The 19,859-nt window shown below is 35.9% G+C and overlaps 3 protein-coding genes across 5 annotated transcripts; all 3 read right to left on the bottom strand.

The window, feature by feature from the left end:
• Window positions 1-791: 791 nt before the first annotated feature.
• On the bottom strand, window positions 792-8,173 carry LOC140037578 (cryptochrome-1-like). Of its 3 annotated transcripts, none has more exons than XR_011841480.1 (6): window positions 7,083-8,171; window positions 5,787-6,008; window positions 4,776-5,482; window positions 3,730-4,414; window positions 2,173-2,290; window positions 792-1,390 (listed from the first exon to the last, which is right to left on the bottom strand). XR_011841480.1 is itself a non-coding variant. In XM_072081980.1 (6 exons), exons 1-5 carry the CDS (start codon window positions 7,393-7,395, stop codon window positions 3,444-3,446), a joined length of 1,944 nt encoding a protein of 647 aa, XP_071938081.1. In that variant the 5' UTR covers window positions 7,396-8,173; the 3' UTR covers window positions 2,035-2,290; window positions 3,403-3,443. The 3 variants fall into 3 exon arrangements, 2 of the variants coding, with proteins under 2 accessions (XP_071938081.1, XP_071938079.1); XM_072081980.1 differs by lacking the exon at window positions 792-1,390 and adding an exon at window positions 3,403-3,460 and having other exon boundaries at window positions 2,035-2,290; window positions 7,083-8,173; XM_072081978.1 differs by lacking the exon at window positions 792-1,390 and having other exon boundaries at window positions 2,035-2,290.
• Window positions 8,174-10,435: 2,262 nt separating this feature from the next.
• On the bottom strand, window positions 10,436-12,087 carry LOC113735387 (putative disease resistance protein At1g50180). Its single transcript, XM_027262398.1, has 5 exons — window positions 11,737-12,087; window positions 11,558-11,576; window positions 11,267-11,410; window positions 10,692-11,081; window positions 10,436-10,644 (listed from the first exon to the last, which is right to left on the bottom strand). The coding sequence occupies exons 1-5, from the start codon at window positions 12,085-12,087 to the stop codon at window positions 10,436-10,438; spliced, it is 1,113 nt and encodes a 370-aa protein (XP_027118199.1).
• Window positions 12,088-14,964: 2,877 nt separating this feature from the next.
• On the bottom strand, window positions 14,965-18,115 carry LOC140037579 (actin-depolymerizing factor-like). The gene is made up of 3 exons (XM_072081981.1): window positions 17,893-18,115; window positions 16,348-16,613; window positions 14,965-15,496 (listed from the first exon to the last, which is right to left on the bottom strand). The coding sequence occupies exons 1-3, from the start codon at window positions 18,085-18,087 to the stop codon at window positions 15,346-15,348; spliced, it is 612 nt and encodes a 203-aa protein (XP_071938082.1). The 5' UTR covers window positions 18,088-18,115; the 3' UTR covers window positions 14,965-15,345.
• Window positions 18,116-19,859: the final 1,744 nt, after the last annotated feature.

A 19,859-nucleotide genomic window follows, 5' to 3' on the forward strand; every position in this document is an offset into this window, starting at 1 on the left:
AGATACAGGCTATGTGTAGACCTGGTATATATCAAGATTTCTGTAGAGTCTCGTGCCTCAATCCTCTCTTGCTGACTTTTCGACGAAGGGAAGGGGTTTTATCTGAAGTTTTGGCTCTTTACAAATCGACATATGCGTTGAGAGTACGGACGACATTAGATACAATGCAAGAGACAGCCACATAAAGATGAAAATGACGACTGATTAAGCTATGTTGTTCTTACATATGCTACAAATCAGATTGCCAACCATGCATATTATGGTCCGGAAAGAAAAGCTACTTCATAATGAATTCATAGTATGTATATCTTGTGTAGCTGCTTGATTCGACAGAATATCGGTACAGAAACACGAAAATGATAGCATTCATGAAGATGGTTTATACTTGTAATGTGCAAGAAGTTGTTTCTGCTTCCAACAGAATGATTAGCCAAATAAATTGCATCTTACATTCTGCATTTCGATTACTTTCTGAAGTGATACAAGGACGTTTGCTTTTGTTGGAGCCTTGTATCAAATTTGAAACAACACAGATCAGAACTTGCCATCACAAACACTTATGATTTCATGAAAGAATAGCAAGCAGAATAACTTACTCTATTCTAGATAACTATCAGATTTCGTTATTATATAACACTATGATAGAGTATGGTGACTCAATATTGTAGTTTGAGATTTCTTACTTCTATTCTAGGCCAAACTTTATGAAAGTTCTCAATGAGACTCAGCCATAAAACGAATACCTTCTTGAAGATTCAAGCGGAGTCAGTAGAGAAGAGGAGTTAATTCCATTTTGCACCATTCAACTATGCTTCAATTTCCACTTTAGTCCCAAAACTATGTAAAACATCCCACTTAAGTACAATCGTTAACAGAATCCCCAAAAGTAATGAAATATTAGCAACTTGAGCGGCAGGGTTGCATGTTACAAGAGCATAAAAGGAAAATTAGATTAACCAATAACCTAAAAAAATCCCGAAATTAGAAAATAACAAAGGAGTTTAGAGAACAAAGGGGAAATCGGGATAAAGTTTAGGGACTAAGGTTTCCTAGTTTATAGTTTAGGAAACAAAGTAGGAGTCAGGGTAAAGTTTAGGAACTAAAATATCCTAGTTTAGAGTTCAGGGACCATAGTAAGAGCTAGGATATAGTTGAAAAGTGAAAAATAAAATTAACCCAGAGAAAGAACATATAAACAAATTTAGGAAACGTGTCAATTCTAAAGAAAGGAAATACAAGAATCAAACTCTACCCCGCTCATTTGTTTCTTCTGGCCGGCAAGCAGCCTCGTAGGTGATGATAATACTAGTAGTACTCAGCAATATTCCAGTAGACAGCTAGATAGTTCATAATAATGCTTTTCTGCCGATTGTTCTTGAGACTATTCCACCTGAAAAATGTCTATTAAAGAGCACGTACGTATACAAATCAAAGCAAATTCTTCTGGTTTTGTACTGTATACGTTGTAACGTTACTATGTTTTAATAATGCGTGAGATATCTGTGATAGAGTTTCTATTATTTTATGTTATCTAACTGCTTTCTCTAGCATAAACTGAAATACCATTTATGCTAGAGAAAGAAAGACACTGGAATGTAATGATGGTCTAATAAACATTGGCAGTTAAATCTAATTATTCAGCACAGTAGTACCTCTTTTACTTGGTTTCACGGGTTCAGGGCAATTACGTAGCCCATGATATTGATTATTGAAGTAGTTGACATCTGATTCAGCCCCAACTCAGAGCGTATTAGCTTAAATCAACCTGTAAATCTACATACTTATGATTGCATATTCTAACAGTACCACTACTTTGGCTTTTGTTGACTTGAACAGTACAAACATGAACAAATACATCATTAAGAACAGTAAATAGTTTAGTCATACGTTTTCAGCACATAAACATCTGGATTACTACTGTTCTAAACTGTAAGTATGGCAATACATGTGCAAATTATAAGAGAATAGCTGAAAAGTAGTGAAGACTAAAATTCTTGCACGTCTGATGAGCAAAACTTAAGATAGACTACGTAGTTTTGAGAAAAAACGTGTCATTCATAAACTGTGTCAACTTCTACAATGCCATTTCTCTCCGTTTCAGTACTTGAATAAGAGACAAGCAGTAGATTTGAGATATGCATATACATACAAGAAGACTCGTATAAGTCATACCACATTAGTAAATCTTCAGTGACTCAGCAAGCATCATCCACATTTTATTAATGCTTTCCTACGATCATGAAAGTTTGGCAGGGTTTCAAAGCTCTATGGCATCAGACTCCTACAGCTCCTGCATAAAAAAAACCAAAAGAGATCACTAACTGATGCCTCATTTGAAAGTACATTTATCAGCTAAATTTACAATTTCTTCTTCATTTATATCTTTACTAGGGGGGAGTGCCCGCGCATCATGCGGGTGTTTAGTGCCTGTGGTTAAAGAGGATTTTCATTGGACAAATAATAATACATTCGAAAAAGAAATAGTCATCAAATATGACAAAACTACTAATAGTACATTCTAATTGCAGCACACCCTTGTATACTTTACTTTATCAATACTTTTACAATTTTACGATTCTCAAAAGGCCCCTACAGATGTCAATTGAAAATCGTCCAAAAGGAGACATAAGTTGTTTCAGACAAAAGAATACCCTCTAACGGCTAGTTATAGCAACGTATTAATTGCACAACGTATTAATACGTCTTTGTGTTAATTGCACAACAAAAGCCACACTTCAATTAAATGTATCAATAACACCATTTCAGTAATTATACCAACACCTTATATGAGTTGTACTCAATGCAAAAATGGTTGCAAAATAATTCTATATTCCAGATATACCCAAATGTCTCCATAAATCAAAGCTTTAAATGTACCAAAATGAAGGCATTTCGGTAAATATACCTAAACACATGCTACCCTCAATTGTACCAAAAGCTTTAAAAAACCTACACAACATTTCATAGTCCCGAAAACCCCTTTCCATGCAGTTAAAATTCAAACCCCTCTTTGACCACAACTCATTCTTATATAGTACAAGGATTTATGGGGAATTTACCATGACCTTTCATTGCACTTATATGGAGTCTCTCAGTATGTCCTGTCAGATGCTTGTGTATGTGCAAATGACGCACTCTGGCCTGTTTGTTTGTGTTATCATCACAGGTTGTAGATACAAAGCAACCTGAACTTGCTAAAGAGAATGTTTTTCATTACTTCAACTTGCTTATCAGTAATGCCTTCATGGAATCTAATTCTTACTTTCATTGTTTAGTCATTAAAAATATTCACTTTCCCTAGAAGCATTGATGATGACAATATGTCTAATCCAGCTGGATACAAACAAATTGTTTAACTGGAAAACAAATGAAGAGTACAAAGAAAAGTGAAATGGACTCAGCTTATTCATCATTGAATTAGAGTATGTCTCAATGTGCCTCATTTAGTATAACAGCCATCCTATAGAACAAACAGCCATCAGAGGAAATTTTGGGAATTTTATCTGTGCGCGTGTTGCAAAATCCAAAAAGAAAAACCAACCAATGGTAGCACATGCATAAAACTGACATTTGTTCTTTTATATGCATTCAGTGCCGAGGATTCAAGTATTTACATCAGATGTATCAATAGTGAGAGCCACAGAACAAATACTATTATCATTGTAACTAATTTTAACTGCAAGAACAAAAAAATGCCTTTTGACAAAGAAGTCATGCAATTTTACTAACTGTTTTCTCTTGATGTCTCTTCAGTGTCAATCTCCTCTTCCACTGGCAACTTGAGACCAGAAGATTCACACTCTGGAAAAGGTTTGACTTTCAACGGTAAGGAAACAGCTTGTGGAACAGAAAATGAGGTTCTGCTACTGGTGGTCTGCTTTTTTGTTGAAGAAGATTCAGCAGTAGAGCGCAAGTCATCATCTGTTTTTGAGGTCTCACCATTATGATTACAATTATGTACATTATCTCTCAGAGGAGGTTTATCTTCAGCAGGCATTGGTCTCTTTCTATTCAATATAACATTCTTAGAATTTTGCAGGGATGGAACCCTCTGATCATGAGATGAACTAGTAGGACAAGGAAGCTTTTCCCTTAAGATAGCCTTTGGATTACCTACAATTTCACTAGTTTCAGAGTTGTCAAAGACAACTTCATCTGTTCCATTAAAATTTGTAGCTCTTGCAGTTGCTTCCTTCCCTCTCATGGTGAATATAGCTTCAATTAGACGATCCCTTGCCACATCTATATCAACTATTGGTTTTGGATAATTTAATCCCAACTCCACTCCTGAGGCTTTAAGCACAGAAATAGGTGCATCCCATGGATGATGGATCCACTCAGCAGGCATTCTTGCTAGCTCAGGCAGCCAATGCCTCACATATTCACCCTCAGGATCAAATTTAAATCCTTGAACCTGCTCAGAGATTCCGAAATGAACACAAGGAAAATTGAAGCATCAGTTTTTCAAGCTTGCCGTAGGGTGCCATCAATCAATAATCTCAACAGAATCAATTATACTGGATGGTGATAGAGGCAGCACCCAGAAAACTAAATAAACATTTTCAGTATACATGTTAAGGCAAAAACGTACACTTGAGAATGAAATGGTGTCACTCCCAGAAAACTGATAAGAGAATTCTTTACTTGAAGCTAACCAGGTAAAAGTTGACAAAATTGGTGAAAAATCATGCTAAATACGAACACAAAGAAAGAAAATCACCAAATCAGTTGGAAGAACACGTAACCATCGCATAAGTTTCAGATACTGCTCTCACCTCTGGGCTATCTAAGCGCTCAAGCTCATGTCCATCCGGCAAGCTCCCAGATATATACTGCCAACCAAGAATATCACTTTCCAAATCTGCATCCAAAAGGGTATCCCAAAAATACTTCATACCCCACTGCCATGGAAGAAGTAGAAACTTGACAAAGAAACTTGAAACAATTACTCTGATTCTGTTGTGGATCCATCCAGTTGCCCAAAGTTCTCTCATACCCGCATCAACTAAAGGATATCCAGTTCGACCCTGTCGCCAAGCCTTAAAATGTGACTGATCAGCGTGCCATGGGAAAAATTTTAAGGTGCTTAGCAATGACCTCTCATGAGTAAATGGGAAGTTGAAACATAGATAGCGAGAGTATTCTCTAAGGCCAATAGCCCTGAGGAATAGATTAGCACTCTCTTCTTGATCATGGTTCCCTTCCTTTGACCATAGCAAATGTTTCATACGTACTAGATGGAAAACTTTCCTCACACTTAATTCACCAAAATGCAAATGTGGGGATAAGAGCGATGTGGAGTTCCCTGCAACCCTGAGCCTGTCCTTTGAATAATCACACAAATGGTTTTCTACAAATTCTGTTAAGGCTTTGTCAGCATTGCTCCAACCAGGTGACCATCCTCTTCCAAGCAAAGCATTACTTGACTTTTCTGATTCATCTTCTAGACCCAGCTCATCAATTGAACACCCATCAACTGATCCTGCAAATAGTAGAAATGAGTTCATAAAGCTCTATTTTCTTTCCACATTTAAATTTGCATTTTCTCTAATCTCAGGTCCTTCTTCTTCCTCTTTTAGTTATTTCCTTTTCAACCGATCATTTTCTCTTCTCTTCAGTGTATCCAAACTGGCCAGTGTGACATACCTTTCTCCAAAAAAAAAAGGTGCTACAGAGACCAATTAGTAAGTTGATCAACTGACCAATTAGTAAGGTGCTATAGAAATCATTACAAGAAAGGTTCTGAAAGACAACTGATTAATGATCTTGCAGAGTGATAAGCTTACCTGCACACAGACCTAATCGCCACGGAGGAAGTTGTGAAGCCGGTTCATTTTGCATGTGCACGCAGTTATCCCAAAATGCATCAAATGTTGTAAAAGCATGTCCATCATCACCATGTACTTCCCATGGTTCATATAACAACTCTCCATTATAACTTTGCACAGAAATGCCGAGCTCCCCTAATTTCTGCTTAATATCATGATCACGAACCAGCGAGACAGGATCTGAGAACAAAGAGTGAACAGAAAATAAAAGACCAATTTAAGTATTCAACTAAAGAGTCCTGCCTATAAAAATCAAGCAGAAATATGAATTATCTCTAAGGGATCTCCATAATGGAGACTGGAACCACAAAACATTAATGCCCAGGCTGCAATTAAAACTCTAGCTTGTATTCTACATCATTGAATCAGGGGGTGACACAGAAGATTCTAACAGCATAAAGCAGATGTATCTAATCAGGAAAGATACAATCTCCAAGGCAGAAAATATACATATAGTGCTGTTGAAAAAGGTTACCTTGTCGATGGATGGTTACTACTATACTGCAACCACTTGGGAGCCACGGTACTAATAGGCCATGTGAAATTCTTAAAAAGTTAATAACCAGTATGCAAATTCTGAAATCAAGAGAACTTAAGAATTTTTTTGGTTCAAAAAATTATCAAAACTCACACTTAAAAGAAAGAAATAAAGTGAAGAACTTTATGCCAAATGGAAGGCAACTTCTTTGACTTAGAAAACCATAAATCAGAATTGACTTAAAACAAATTTAGAAAAACTCTTGCGATGTCATCAAAAACACCAAATTGTAGGACCAAAAGAGGCCTAATTCCAGTAGACAAATTTGCATGCAATGTTTAGGGTACTCTTGACCCATGTGCTGGCCTGTCGAACTGCCCCAACTCCAGAAGTTACAGCCATTTGAAAGTAAGATTTAAATGCACTTCAGGCATCTTCCTTTGTCTAATACCATAGATACTCTAAGCTGCCAGTTCTAACTCAATTTGTCACCCATCCTAATTTCACACTGTGCGGGAATACATGTAGGTGCTGTATATCTATCTCTTGCCCCAAACTTCTGATGTATGATCTATATTGGCCTTCTCTTGCAAATATACAGCATCTTCTCGTTATTATCCTAATCTAGCTATTTAGTAGCCATAAATTAAAGAGGAGAAGTCCCAGAAGAATACCATAAACCGACAAAAGGGCATTCAAGCTTCCGATTCTATGCTTCATAAATCAAGGAATAAGCACAAATTGGAAATGTAAAAAAGCAGTGAACAATGGCTTACCATAAAGATGATTATAAACTACTTTCGTTGCCCCAGCAGCACCAATGCATTCCAAAAGAGCTTCCAAAGTACTCTGAGCTTTGATCAGCACCAATTTAGCCCCAAGGGATGTCAATGACTGTTCCAATTGGATGAGAGACTGCTTTAGCCACCACCTTGACACTCTACCAGGATAAAACTGACCTTCTTCTTTAGGACACCATATAAAAACAGGGAAAACACAACCATCTCTAGCAGCAGCAGCTAAGGCAGGATTATCCTCAATCCTCAAATCCCTCCTAAACCACACGATGGTCTTAGCCTTACCATCCATAGTTCCTCGGATCCCTGAAATTGGACTTATGAAAAAAATCAATGGTTTCTAAACAACACTGTTTCTCAGAAAACCCCTTAAGTTATGGAACCTCATCAAGATTCCAGCTCCTCTACATCCGTGCAACGATTATCACTAATCACAAGAATCCCACTACAGTTCCACTCAGAAAGCAGTAGACTTGACCTCCTACTCTCAAGTTCAGATCTTGATCATCATCTCAAATTCTCAATTACTCCACATAGCTTGATATATTAACTGAATATACTTCCACTTTTCATGCAATTTCATCAGACTTCAGACATAAAATCCATATGCATGGCTATATTGCTAATCCAGAAACTATGACAAAAAGATCAAAGCTTGGAGGACTAATCAATCAAGAATCACCTACCAGAGATAACCCAATGGAGTATGAAGAGCTATTGACACAGTCTTAAAAGATTAGAGCAGAAGGGGGCTGTGATCAAAACACTCAAGGGCATGAAATCAAGACAAATCAACATGACTACTTCGGGGGATCATATTAACATTAAACAATGTTATCCAGAGGACCACAAGTAACAACTAGAATAGGAAATTATTAAACAACCGCACAGCAGTAACTATCAAGGTAGATTTTGGAGAGAGAAAAGCAAAGTAATCAAGATTTTTGACTGTATACTGATTCGGTGCAACTTTGTCAGTCCTCCAGAGGAATCTGCCAAGCTTTTTGTGGACTTTTTGGGATAATTTCAGAAAGCATCTCGAGATTTCTTATAATTTCAGCTAGTATGGTTATCTTTGTTTTTAACGTTACACTTACCTCCATTAACCATGTAAAATGACCATAATAATCTTAAAATATCAATATTTTCATGCAATTAAATAATCAGTTCATAATCTTATGCAATGAATACATTTCACACAGTTATATTTTAATTTTGCTTGGAGAATCTACAATTGAATAGGAAAAGATGCGGGTTAAAGGTTTAAAAAGCATGGAATTGGTGTTGATGCTTCAATATTTGAAGAATAGGATGTTATATTAATGCATTTGATGAAATTTTTTTTAGTTTAATGGTGCTGATTTTTTTTTAGATTGAAGTTTTGAAATTTAGGGACTAATAATGATGCTAGTCACGGAGATAGTGCTGTTGATTTGGAATGTGGGGGTATGGAAGGTTTAAAATAGTAGTAATCAGAGTCGAAAGTGGGTTTGTGAAATAATATAGATTTCAAACTTTTTAAGAATTTTATAAAAAGTAAAATAAACTTCACAATTTCACGAGAGCATTTTGGATTATTCGTTCATTCTTTGTTTCCAAAATGTTAATTTGAAGGCAGGTATGTGTAATTTTTATTCAAAAATATGACCATTAATAAAATTTTGTTTCCAAAATAATAACCTGGAGGGAGATATGTGTAATTTTCAAAACCTAACTAGATGAAATTATCAAAAACCTTAGAGGAGGTTTTCGAAATTATCCCTTTTTTCTGGGCTGTGTGGGGACAACATGAAGATGAATGTAGCCGAGATTGACTGCATTATTACTGGCCTATGAGGATTGCACAAAAAGATTAAGATAAGCCCCCACTCACCACCAAAATAATTGTACATTCCTTGTCAAAGCACTGTAAATTGTATAATTCATTATTGTGTACTTTTACTGTAGGATGAGGAGGATTGAGATAATTTGAAATAAAATAATTTACTTCACAAATCTCAATCATTTTTTTATATTTTTAATCACCTTTTTATCTCACATACATCACATCACAAAAAGTGCTACAGTAATTATCTCGAATAAATCATCCAAATAAACTCTTATCCAAACAAAATCATTGAATCATTGCTAATTGATGCTGTATTTGGATAGGAGATTATTTCAAGTAATTATTTGAAATAATTATTATAATAATTTTTGTAATATGACATATATAAGATAAATCAATTATTAAAAAATAAAAGTTAATTAGTAAATTTATTTTTGATACAAGTAAAATAATATTTAAAAAATTTTTTATCATATAAAATTAAATTGGAGTGATCCTCACCATCATTTGTCCCAATCATATTCATACATATTCATTGTAATTGTTAAAATCATTGCCGCCTCAAATATTATCAAGTTACAATACATGTCAACTTCATTGATGAGGACGGAGCACTGCCTCTAAAAAAAATGTTACGTCAACTCAAAATTTTATTTATCAAATACACACACACACACACACACACACACACACACATATATATATATATATATATATATATGCAAATGTGGTTTTTTAAAATTTTTTTCTATAAACAATTACAATACATATAGAAGAACTAACATATTATTTCATCTATAAAAGGCATCAAGGCCAAGTTTTGGAATTGATTTAGGTTTTGAGGGATCAATAACGGAATAAACATATTCATTAAACACTAATTGGCACATAACCTATCCAACTCAACAACTTGTTGCAATCCCAAATGGTTAGAGTAGAAAGATGTGGCATGGCTCCTTCTTCCACCGTCCAGTTTTCTAAGTAAGGCATATTGTCAATGAAAAGATGCCCGAGTTGAGGGAAGCCACTGGCATGACAAACCATTATGTTTTTTCCAACAAAGGACAGCATTCCCAGCTTCAATATTCTTAGATTGGGAAGCCTCTCCAGAGCTTCCATTGGATCATCCCCAATTTCGCAGCCTGACAAGGTCAAAGATTGGAGACTTGGACACAAACGAGATGCTTGCTTGGGTAATTTGCCGCACAGAGCACTAGATGCATGTATACTTAACTCATAAATGTTGCAATTCATCAAAAGCTTTTTGAGAAGAACAAAACCTGCGTCTGAACTTAGATGGACACGTAAGTCTTTAGCAGCCTCAATGTAGTTGATCATCTTGGAGATGCTCTCGTTTCCATTAACTTTTGCATGATATCGCAGATTTTTCATGATATAAAGATCTGAAATTTCCATGTGTTCACATGCAAATCCTTCCAATGTCTCCAACTTATCCAGGCCAGGCAATGTCAATTTTTCTCCTCCTACTGCATGATACTTCCGATTAAGATAAAGGTTGCTTCAATTTCCACGAAGCATTGGGTAATGCACAGTCACCCTCATTGGTTATATCATCTCTAAGATCACGGGTCCGTAAGAATGGCAAGTCGCAGATGGATGATGGCAACTCTTTCACTCCACAGTCTTTTATGCATAGAAACCTCAAATGGAGCAAGCTACCAAAACGTTGAGGTAGTTCATTGAAACGGACACCTGAAAAGGTAAAGAACTCTTAAGAAACTTTAGTTTCATCTACTCACTTGGTAACAAAAGATCATCTACCCAGTGAGAGCTGAATAACAGAAGGGATCGAAGTTGTTGAGCAGATTCCTGTATGACATTATAATCAAATGAATGATCCTTGTAAATCACCAATCTTCGCGGAGTATTAGAATTGAAAGAATGAGGCCTCTGTGAATGTGGTTTTCCATCTCGAAGAGACATCATCTGGAAGAACTCTTCTTCTTCACTCTTTGCCGGACATAGCTCTCGCATAAGGTCATGTAGGCGGCAAAATTGCATTGATCCTGAAAACTGTTCATCCGCTTGCACCTGCACCAAAGATCTGCTCGCCAGTTCATTGAAGTAGCGTTCTGCTACATCCATCAGTGCTTCTTCTTTTCCTTGATCCCTTGATGAAACTATGCCTTCTGCCATCCAACACAACACAAACACAATTCTTCTGCTTGTATCATTTTATCTTCTGGATAATGGCACGTATAAAGAAAGCATGGTTTCAAATGATAAGGCAAGTCATCATAAATTAAGGTCAATTCTTGATCTATTGCTTGATATCTTTCACTGCTTTCGCTCCTCCTTAAGTACGAATCAATGCCTTTATGCACCTTCTTCCAACCATCTAAGCAATTCTTTTCACGCAAAATGCCTCCAATGACAGAGATTGCTAAAGGTAAGTGTCCACATTTGGCCACCATTTCTCTTCCCAATTCTTCCACGAGCTTTGGTTCAATTCTTGAGTCTGAAAATAGGTTGTTTAAAAGATTAATTAATTTAATTGAATCGCTAAATGCGAAATGTTTTCGTGATGGGACGTCCACAATGCAGCAAATTGTTGCCACTGTACAGGTATTTTATCTAGTGGCAGATTTGTGGTTGACAGAATTACTGCTTAGTGTAGAAATGACCTGCATCAAAGTGCCTAAATTAATGCTAATGAACTGACAATTCTCATTCACTAACGTTTCATTACCTAGTTCTACAAGCTTTGAAGCATTGAAATATATCCAGACCCCCAAAAAAACTGAAACTTTTCTGATACCTAGAGGAAATTTTGCTGAGGCTTGCCTCAGCAATTGGGAGGGCAGGTCTAAGGCTATTCCAATCATCCACCCTCCATATGTCATCAACAACAACTAGACAACTTTTCACTTTCTGCACCTTGGAAAACTCCTCCACAACTTCCCTCTCTCCCATTCGAGAAATCTCTTCTTTCTTTTCTGGAGCAAGCTGCTTCAGGATATCTTGTAGTACGTTCATGGATTTGCAATCTTGGGTTATACAAACCCAATCAAAGCCTTTGAAACTGCGTTGAATATCCCGGTGGTGGTAGATTTTTCGGGCAAGAGTTGTCTTTCCTAAGCCACCCATCCCATATATTGAAACAACTCGAGCATCCCTCTTGTCATGATCAAGCATTAGCGATACCAGATGATTGATGTCCTTTTTCATCCCAACAAAGTCTTCATCAACATCGTGGGCGTACCTTTGCCTCAATCATTTTCTTCTTTCATTTCTTGCATCCGAACTCTCCTTTTCCATTGCAGCTTTTATGCCAAAAGATTCCATGCTCGCTGTGAGGTTGCTGATCTCTGTTTTGATATCTGCAATCTGGGAACCAACCTTGTGAAGGCTTGTGGATTCTCTTAGCATACAAGCAAATCTTTTGAGCATGCTGCAGATGTCCTTCCTTTCCCTTTTCGATGCAACTTTAGCAGCATAAGTCTCGACAATATTCTCAATCCGATAGGCCAGATCCCTGATCTGTTTTACATAATTACGGACGCTGCACTCTTCATGTTTCCTTTTATCCACGTCCTCCAGGAAACACTGCATCCGCTGCTGCAGGGATTGAACTTCCTTCACTTCTCTGCCAACTCCTGATAAGAATCTCAATCCTTGAACTAATAATTCCCTAAGGGTTTCCAAAGCTAGATTGACTACATTTTCTGCCATTAATTGTTTTCTTGAGTGCGGAACAATCGATATCACAAAATTGATTTTTTTTTTTTTTTTTTTTGGAAGAGTTACATGTTACACGAGCTTTAAATCTTCAGCTGCACTTTGTTGACTAGTTCTTCGATGGCAATTGGGACGGATGCCCACAACGTGCAAGGGGAACGATGGGGCCAGGGGGCGGGGAAATGCCGGGCAAGGGGAGATATATGGCTTCCCGCTCCAAATCCACCCCATTGTCATCCATATCAAAGAATAGTACTCCTACAAATTAAAACTAGTATGTATGGTACTGCCGCATTGTTTAGCTTTGAATATGTAAATTTTGGAGCATAATTAACCTCTGAGCAATCAAGATATGTGATAATCAAGATTTTTTAGTTATGCACACTACTTATTCTATACAATCTAATGTTATTCTACAAGGTACCCATAATTTTTTGACCATACAAGAAACAGAGAACTGAGGCCTAAAATATCTTCAAGGATAGTAGTTAATAGTGCACAGCTATCACTATTCTGAGAGATGAGCTTCCTGATTATAGAGCGATTCTCTGCCTGCAACTCTACAGTCTACATGAGCCCACCCCTCTTCCCTTAATTTGAAGTTGCTCCTTGATTGATTCAGCTTCATCCAGCTCAAAATGAGGCATTGTCATTAGGCACTCGTTCAGAGTCACTGTCATTACCCACTGGTTAGAAAAATCCCCCTAGTTCTTGGAATTCCAATGCTCAGTCTAGCATCTGACTTATGAGCAGAAAAAGATTAAGATGCTACCACAAGCAGTAGGTCATAGTGATAGAGGTGGGATGCTGGGCAGAAATTGAACATCTGTTGCAATAAGGGCCCGAAAGAGTAAATGCTAACCTCAATTATGGTTCACGGTTGAACTTTGGAGATGATCTTCAGAAGAAACATGAAAAATCAATGAGGGAGGCAGGTAGCTTTGGAGTTGAGAATAATTCAGGTTAGAATGGGGTAATGTACGAGATTATCGTTATTTCCTGGTGCAAAGAAGAAAAGAGGAATATACCTATGTTGCAGTTCTTATATTATGGTTCATAAAGAGGGATGAAGCTTGTTACCAGGCCATCAATCATCACCACTCAATGAAGGGTGAATTTATACTATTTGCCATATAAGTTACAACTTGCTACTGAAGAACGCCAAGTTTACAAGTTCCCGCGACCGAGAATCATGCACCCAATCCGCCCATTCCACAAATTGAAACAACTCTGTATTTCCTATCATCATCAAGCAACATTGGTGCCAACGCACTTATCTCCTCTTCCATCCCGACAAAACGTTCCTCCACTCCATGAGCACAAGTTTTTCTCAACCATTTTTAGCGACTCGATTGAGATAGTCCTCTATTCCCATTTTTCTTCTTTTCAGTATAACCTCAGCTGCATATGTTTCCACAACATCCTCAATCCGATTAGAAAGCTTCTTGATTTCTTTAACGAAATTTTGGACGCTTTGCATATTTTATCCTATCATCGTCCTCTTGGAAACACTGCATTTGCTTGAGCTCTGCTTGCACATCTTTAACTTGGCTATTGACTCCAGATAAGAACTTGACTTCTTCATCATCTAGTAAATCACGAATGGTTCAAAGAGCAGGATCAACAACAGGTCCTGTCATTTCTCTCTGTCATCAAGCGTATAGTCTTGCAAATTGAAATATGCTGTTCAGCATCTGGCTTGCTTATAACTTTTTTGCATAGTCATTTCTTCCTCGTATGTCAGAATCAAGAAGTCTCTCTTTTGTTTGGTAAATAAGACAAGGGTAGATAAGGTTGGATCCCATTTAAAGGCAATCAGTACTCTGTATTGTACAAATTAGACCATGCATCAGTTTGATAACGGTAAAGATGGAAAAACTTGTTAGAACTGACGTTTAAAAAATTTGTTCAGTGTACTTTTATTTGTCGTTTTATTATTTTCATATAATATTAATTATTTTTTTACAATTTTACCCTTTTATCTCTCTTTTTCAATACAAGATTCTTAATTACTACTCCATTTAATTTACATTGCTTTTAGGCTTTAGCCTAGTAAAACAGCACCATTTAGTACTCTAGTGAGAAAAAATATGAGTGAATTGAACAATTAATGAGGGTACAAAAAAAAATAGTGTACAAATTTAAGCAATAAAACACTTTTCTTAATTGGTGTGCAAAACCTTAAACGCCAGTTATAAAAAAAGGGAGGGAGTATTAGCCACTTGACTTTCAGTGGTTTTGCATATATTATTGTTAAAACCAACGCCTGTTATAATGCAAGGCCAGCTCTTAACCACTGGAAGTAGCCCAATTGCTTTGTATACAAAACTGCTGTGAAACCAAAACACACAATTTTCATTTGCGAAGTAAATTTCCAGGAACCACCCGACAAAGAATTAAACAAGCCAACGCCGTTTCATAAAGTACAAAGTAATGCTAGTAATATTATATAATCAGTAACCATACCCATCTTCCATCTGAGAAGCATCATGAAAATGAGGAACCCCAATAATCCCCATAGGTTGGGATACAATATGTAAGAGCTCCTAATCAGCCTTCCCAGGGAAACGATTATTTATGATGAGCCTATATGTTGTCAGAAACAGGTTCTGCACAACATTAATGATTAAAGCACAACCCGTCTTACAGTTAAAATGACATGAGTAATTTTCCCAGAGGTAGAAAGAAGCCCTTGAGAAATAGAAAGGGTGTGGTTTAATTTGCTCGTTCTCTGAGAACATCAAGCTCCATTTCAGTAGGATCAGTGGCCTGGATCTCATAATGGATACCCTGCAGCTCCCTTCGGAACCTATCCTTAGATGTGGCATACAGCATTTTCGGACGGATCCTGGACACAGATGGAGACCTGAAAAACAAAAGTCAAGCACCATATCGTGTTCTCTAGTAACTAGATGGTGTATGCTAAGTTTCTAACGTAGCACATGTAGAGAACACTGATGAACAAACTTAAAAAGCTCTATTTATCATTCATCAGCATGAAAAAGAAATAAGAAATAGCTACTCATGAGCAAACTTCAAAAGCCTCTAATAATCATTCTGCAGCAGCTTAAGAAAAAAAAATAAGAAACAGCTTTGACAATTAGAAGACTTTTCTCCTACTAAGGCAGGACTCAATCCAGTCCAAGGAAAATGATTGGTCCAATCAGAAACGCTAATTAGAATCCAGAAGCAGTGTGGAGCAATACTCTTAGTTCTAAACACAGAGCAAGTAAAGTATAGAGTACATAGAATTTGCAGATGATGTCAACGACGACAACTGATAAACGAATACAGAATGTTTATTAAGTGTGAGAGTCTGTTCATCACCGAGAGAGAGAGAGAGAGAGAGAGAGAGAGAGAGAGATTCTAGATCAACATGCAGCCTAGATGTCAATAATTCATTATCCACTATCTGACAAATCTTTATGTGAAAGCAGATAGCAGACAGCGGAATACAAGTCAGCATCTTCTATTTAATGCTTAGGCGTGGACAATTCCTTATCCAGTGTCACAACTTTTCAGGGCTACATAAAAGCAGAAACAGAACATAAATCAGCAATGCAAGGACAGGACGGAAAGATGAGAACTCTTATGGAGCTAATGTTAAAATTATCAACTGACTGGTGTTTCTTGATTCAGCGTTCTTTAAAGGAAACATGAACAACAGAACTTTCAGACGAGAAAAAATGAACACCTCGCATATAAGTTAAAACTGACCATGCAATGAAAAATATCTTGCTCTTTTGACAGTTCTCTGCAGTAACATAATCAAAGTCGTATACTGCATATCGGCAATCATTCTCAGGTAGAGATGCAGTGAAATCTTCATAGCTCTCAGATGGGCTCCCAGTTTTTTCAACCACCACTTCTTTTTTCATCTCATCAATCTTGAAAATCACATAGCGGTGCACCTTTTTCCTCTGCAATTCGAGGTATGTGCTTTTGCAATGTTCAGCAACACCCATGCCAGATGATGCATTGGGCTGAAATTGTAAAATAATAATCATGCTTTTGCACCAAGAAGAAATGAGACTTGAGTAAATTGGAAATCCAAGCATTAGGATGTAATTTTGTGAACACAAATGGAAAACCAACAGCTGCATCCTTTTGCAGGATTCATCCTTTCACCACACAAAACTCAAGAAGTTGTCGCAAATTACAAAGGCAATAATAAGGGAAATCAAAGGTAATGCTTCTTTAAGTAATCTCCATCTTCACAAAGCACGCAACAGAGCTGAAAAACCAAAAATGTTGACACTGTTTTGGATACTTCATTTTTGTGAGAAGTTTACGCTTACAGATTGAAGCACTCATCAAGATAACAGTTTGAAAATTCCAGAAAGTTCCCAATTCATATGGAGTTAGTTATCCTTCCACTGGAAGAGTATAAACTACAGCAAAAACAACAGTAAAGAGATTATTGCCCAGATATTCTCAAGACCCTATAGCACTAACCAAGGAAACTCATCCTGAGTTTTATGATCCCAAACATTGAAACCTTGAAACCAGAAACAGCAAAAATCATACAAAATGTAGTAGATTAGTGATCTTTCTCCAACAACTTCAGCTTAAAGGCCCAACTCCAGGAATTCCACATACATGGAGGGACCATTTCATCCCCAATAACATGCCAATGTCTTCAATCACAAACTAAAACATATGATCCAAAATTACAGAAGAATTCCAGTCAAAAATCCTCATGAATACTAATAACGAGTACCATCAAAACTGAGCTTCTATAATACATGGTACATCACATATTCACATATTGACCACACCCACATACAGACACATCAGATCAAAAACTTCCAAGATCAAGAGATTTATCACACAGAAAACTCTAAAACCATCACTCAGATGAATAAAGCACAGAAATACAATAAAAAAAATATTCTTCTCTATTAACACAAATAACCGAGATCTTGGAGGATTTTTTTTTTTTGGGGTCAAAACTATCTTGGAGGAATTTACTTCACTCAATAATTAGCAAAAACCCACTAAGTAGCACACAAAACCAAGCTCAAAAGTTCCAATCCAGATACTCAGACCCAATTTCTTCTTTAAAAGGAAAAAAAAAAAAAAAAACAAAGGGAGCCCAACTATTAAATCAAAAAAAAAGATTTAACCTTTAGCTGCAATACTTTATACATCAGATAAACATAAGATTTTGATCCATGCTACAAATCGGAACACAAGATCAGTAGAATAAAAAGTTAAAAGAATAAAAAAAAAAACTGAAAATCAGCTAAATTGAGATCTTACCCCCCTGCTGAAAGACGTGGCTCTGCTGAAAGACATGGCTACCGAAGAGAGAAGATGATGAGCAGATGGGCTAATGGATTCGTGTAGCTTCAGATAATGGAGTGAAGTTATTGAGTTACATGTATTGGGAAGAAAAAGAGAATAAAAAGTACAAACCCAAGAATTGTTTTTTCTTAGACAATGAATATGATGCATACAAGTGGAGAATTTCTTTTCAAATTACTATATAGATAAGTCAATTCATACATTTTAATCGTTTCCAAACGATATAGATAAGTCAATTCATACATTTTAATTCGTTTCCAAACGGGATTTGACTTTTATTCGAATTTTGGAAGTATAATTTGGATTTTTTTTTCCCACAGACTGGAAACAATAGCTATTTACATTAATTCTTATCTAAGTGCATGGAAAGTCCAAATTGTCCTTTCTTTTGTCCGTCTGGCATTCTTTCACAGCTTCGTCTAATTGAGGCTCTTGAACAGCCTTTTTTTTATTGTTAAAAAATATTTTAGAAAAGCTATCGATTAAACCCCTCATTAACAAGTTTTTCTTTATTAAAAAATAATTATTTAACACGTGTTTTAATCACATTCTTAATCACACATATGTCACATTCCAAGAAATCCTATAAAAAATTAGAAATTCAAATATAGCACTTTCCAAAAAAATGTTATAATTTTTAGAAACTCTTCTAAAAATAACACTTTTTTTTTGACGAAACTAAAAATAACACTTTTAAATAAAAAATTTACTAAAGGTAACGAGACAATAAATGGAGGTGTATGCTTTAATTTAATCAATTGTGTATACAAATCTGTGCTCCAAAATATGCTTTTAACAAAATTTTTGGAGTTTTATATTCAAAGTGAAAAAACAACACTCAAAAACAAGTCGTCTTAGGAATATAGGATCTATCTGCCATGTCCTTTGCCGTTTCTTTCCTTTCTTGGTGAGATGAAGACGTATTACTTGCAAAAATGCCAGAAGCATTCAGAAGTACGTTTGCAAAACTCCCAAGAAAGGAAACCAATATATATATATATATAATAAAATCGTATTCTCATTCTTATTGTTTCATATTTTCTCTTTCTTACGTGGCTTAACGAGACGACAAGTAGTTTCTTACGTAACTTGCTCCTTTTTTGTTTGGATTTATATCAATTCTTATTTCCTATATTATATGATTGGTCCGATAAGAATTGTTAGTCCGATAAGATATATCAATCATACTAAGATATATCAATTCTTAATTCGATAGGAATTGTTATCACTAAAAAAAGGTAGAAAAGTAACTAATTTCAATTAATAAATCATTTTTTCTTAAAAAAAATAGTTATTTGGACGATTATGGTTTTATTTCCTATAAGAATTCTTAATATTATAGGACTCTTATTTCCTACAAAAAGTTATGTACTTTAAGCAACTTAAATCAAGATAAACCTACTTTTAATGTTCTTATCCATATCTCTTTATATTCTTATCAATTCTTATTTCTTATGCCTACACTACATATAGCCTCTAATATATTAGTTAGGTATTTTCAGTACAAACGGTTGGTACATTAAAACATCGATTTTGAGTTTATAACCTCCTCTTGATTATCAGGTACATCTTCTTTCAATACATATTTTTTTTAAAAAAGACATGTTGATCTTCAATTGTAAGAGTTTAGTAACATACCTTGAATTTTGTTTTTTTTTTGTTTTATTTTGTTTGTTTTGTATGAAGACATAGGAATTGATTTAACATGCACGTTTTTAGTCCCAAAATGTAATTGATTTAATGTTATATATTTTAATTGGTTCAAAGACCACTTTGGGTAAAATAATTTTTTTACTGTCCCAAGTAGATAACTCTAAATAATTGAGTGATAAAATTATGCCACATGCTCTTTGTAAGCTAAACATGACAAAATGAGCAAGATCCATTGAAAAATTGTCAAATGGAATTTCCATCGAATTTCT

The sequence above is a fragment of the Coffea arabica genome, chromosome 3c, assembly GCF_036785885.1.
Source record: "Coffea arabica cultivar ET-39 chromosome 3c, Coffea Arabica ET-39 HiFi, whole genome shotgun sequence".
NCBI classification, from domain to species: domain Eukaryota; kingdom Viridiplantae; phylum Streptophyta; class Magnoliopsida; order Gentianales; family Rubiaceae; genus Coffea; species Coffea arabica.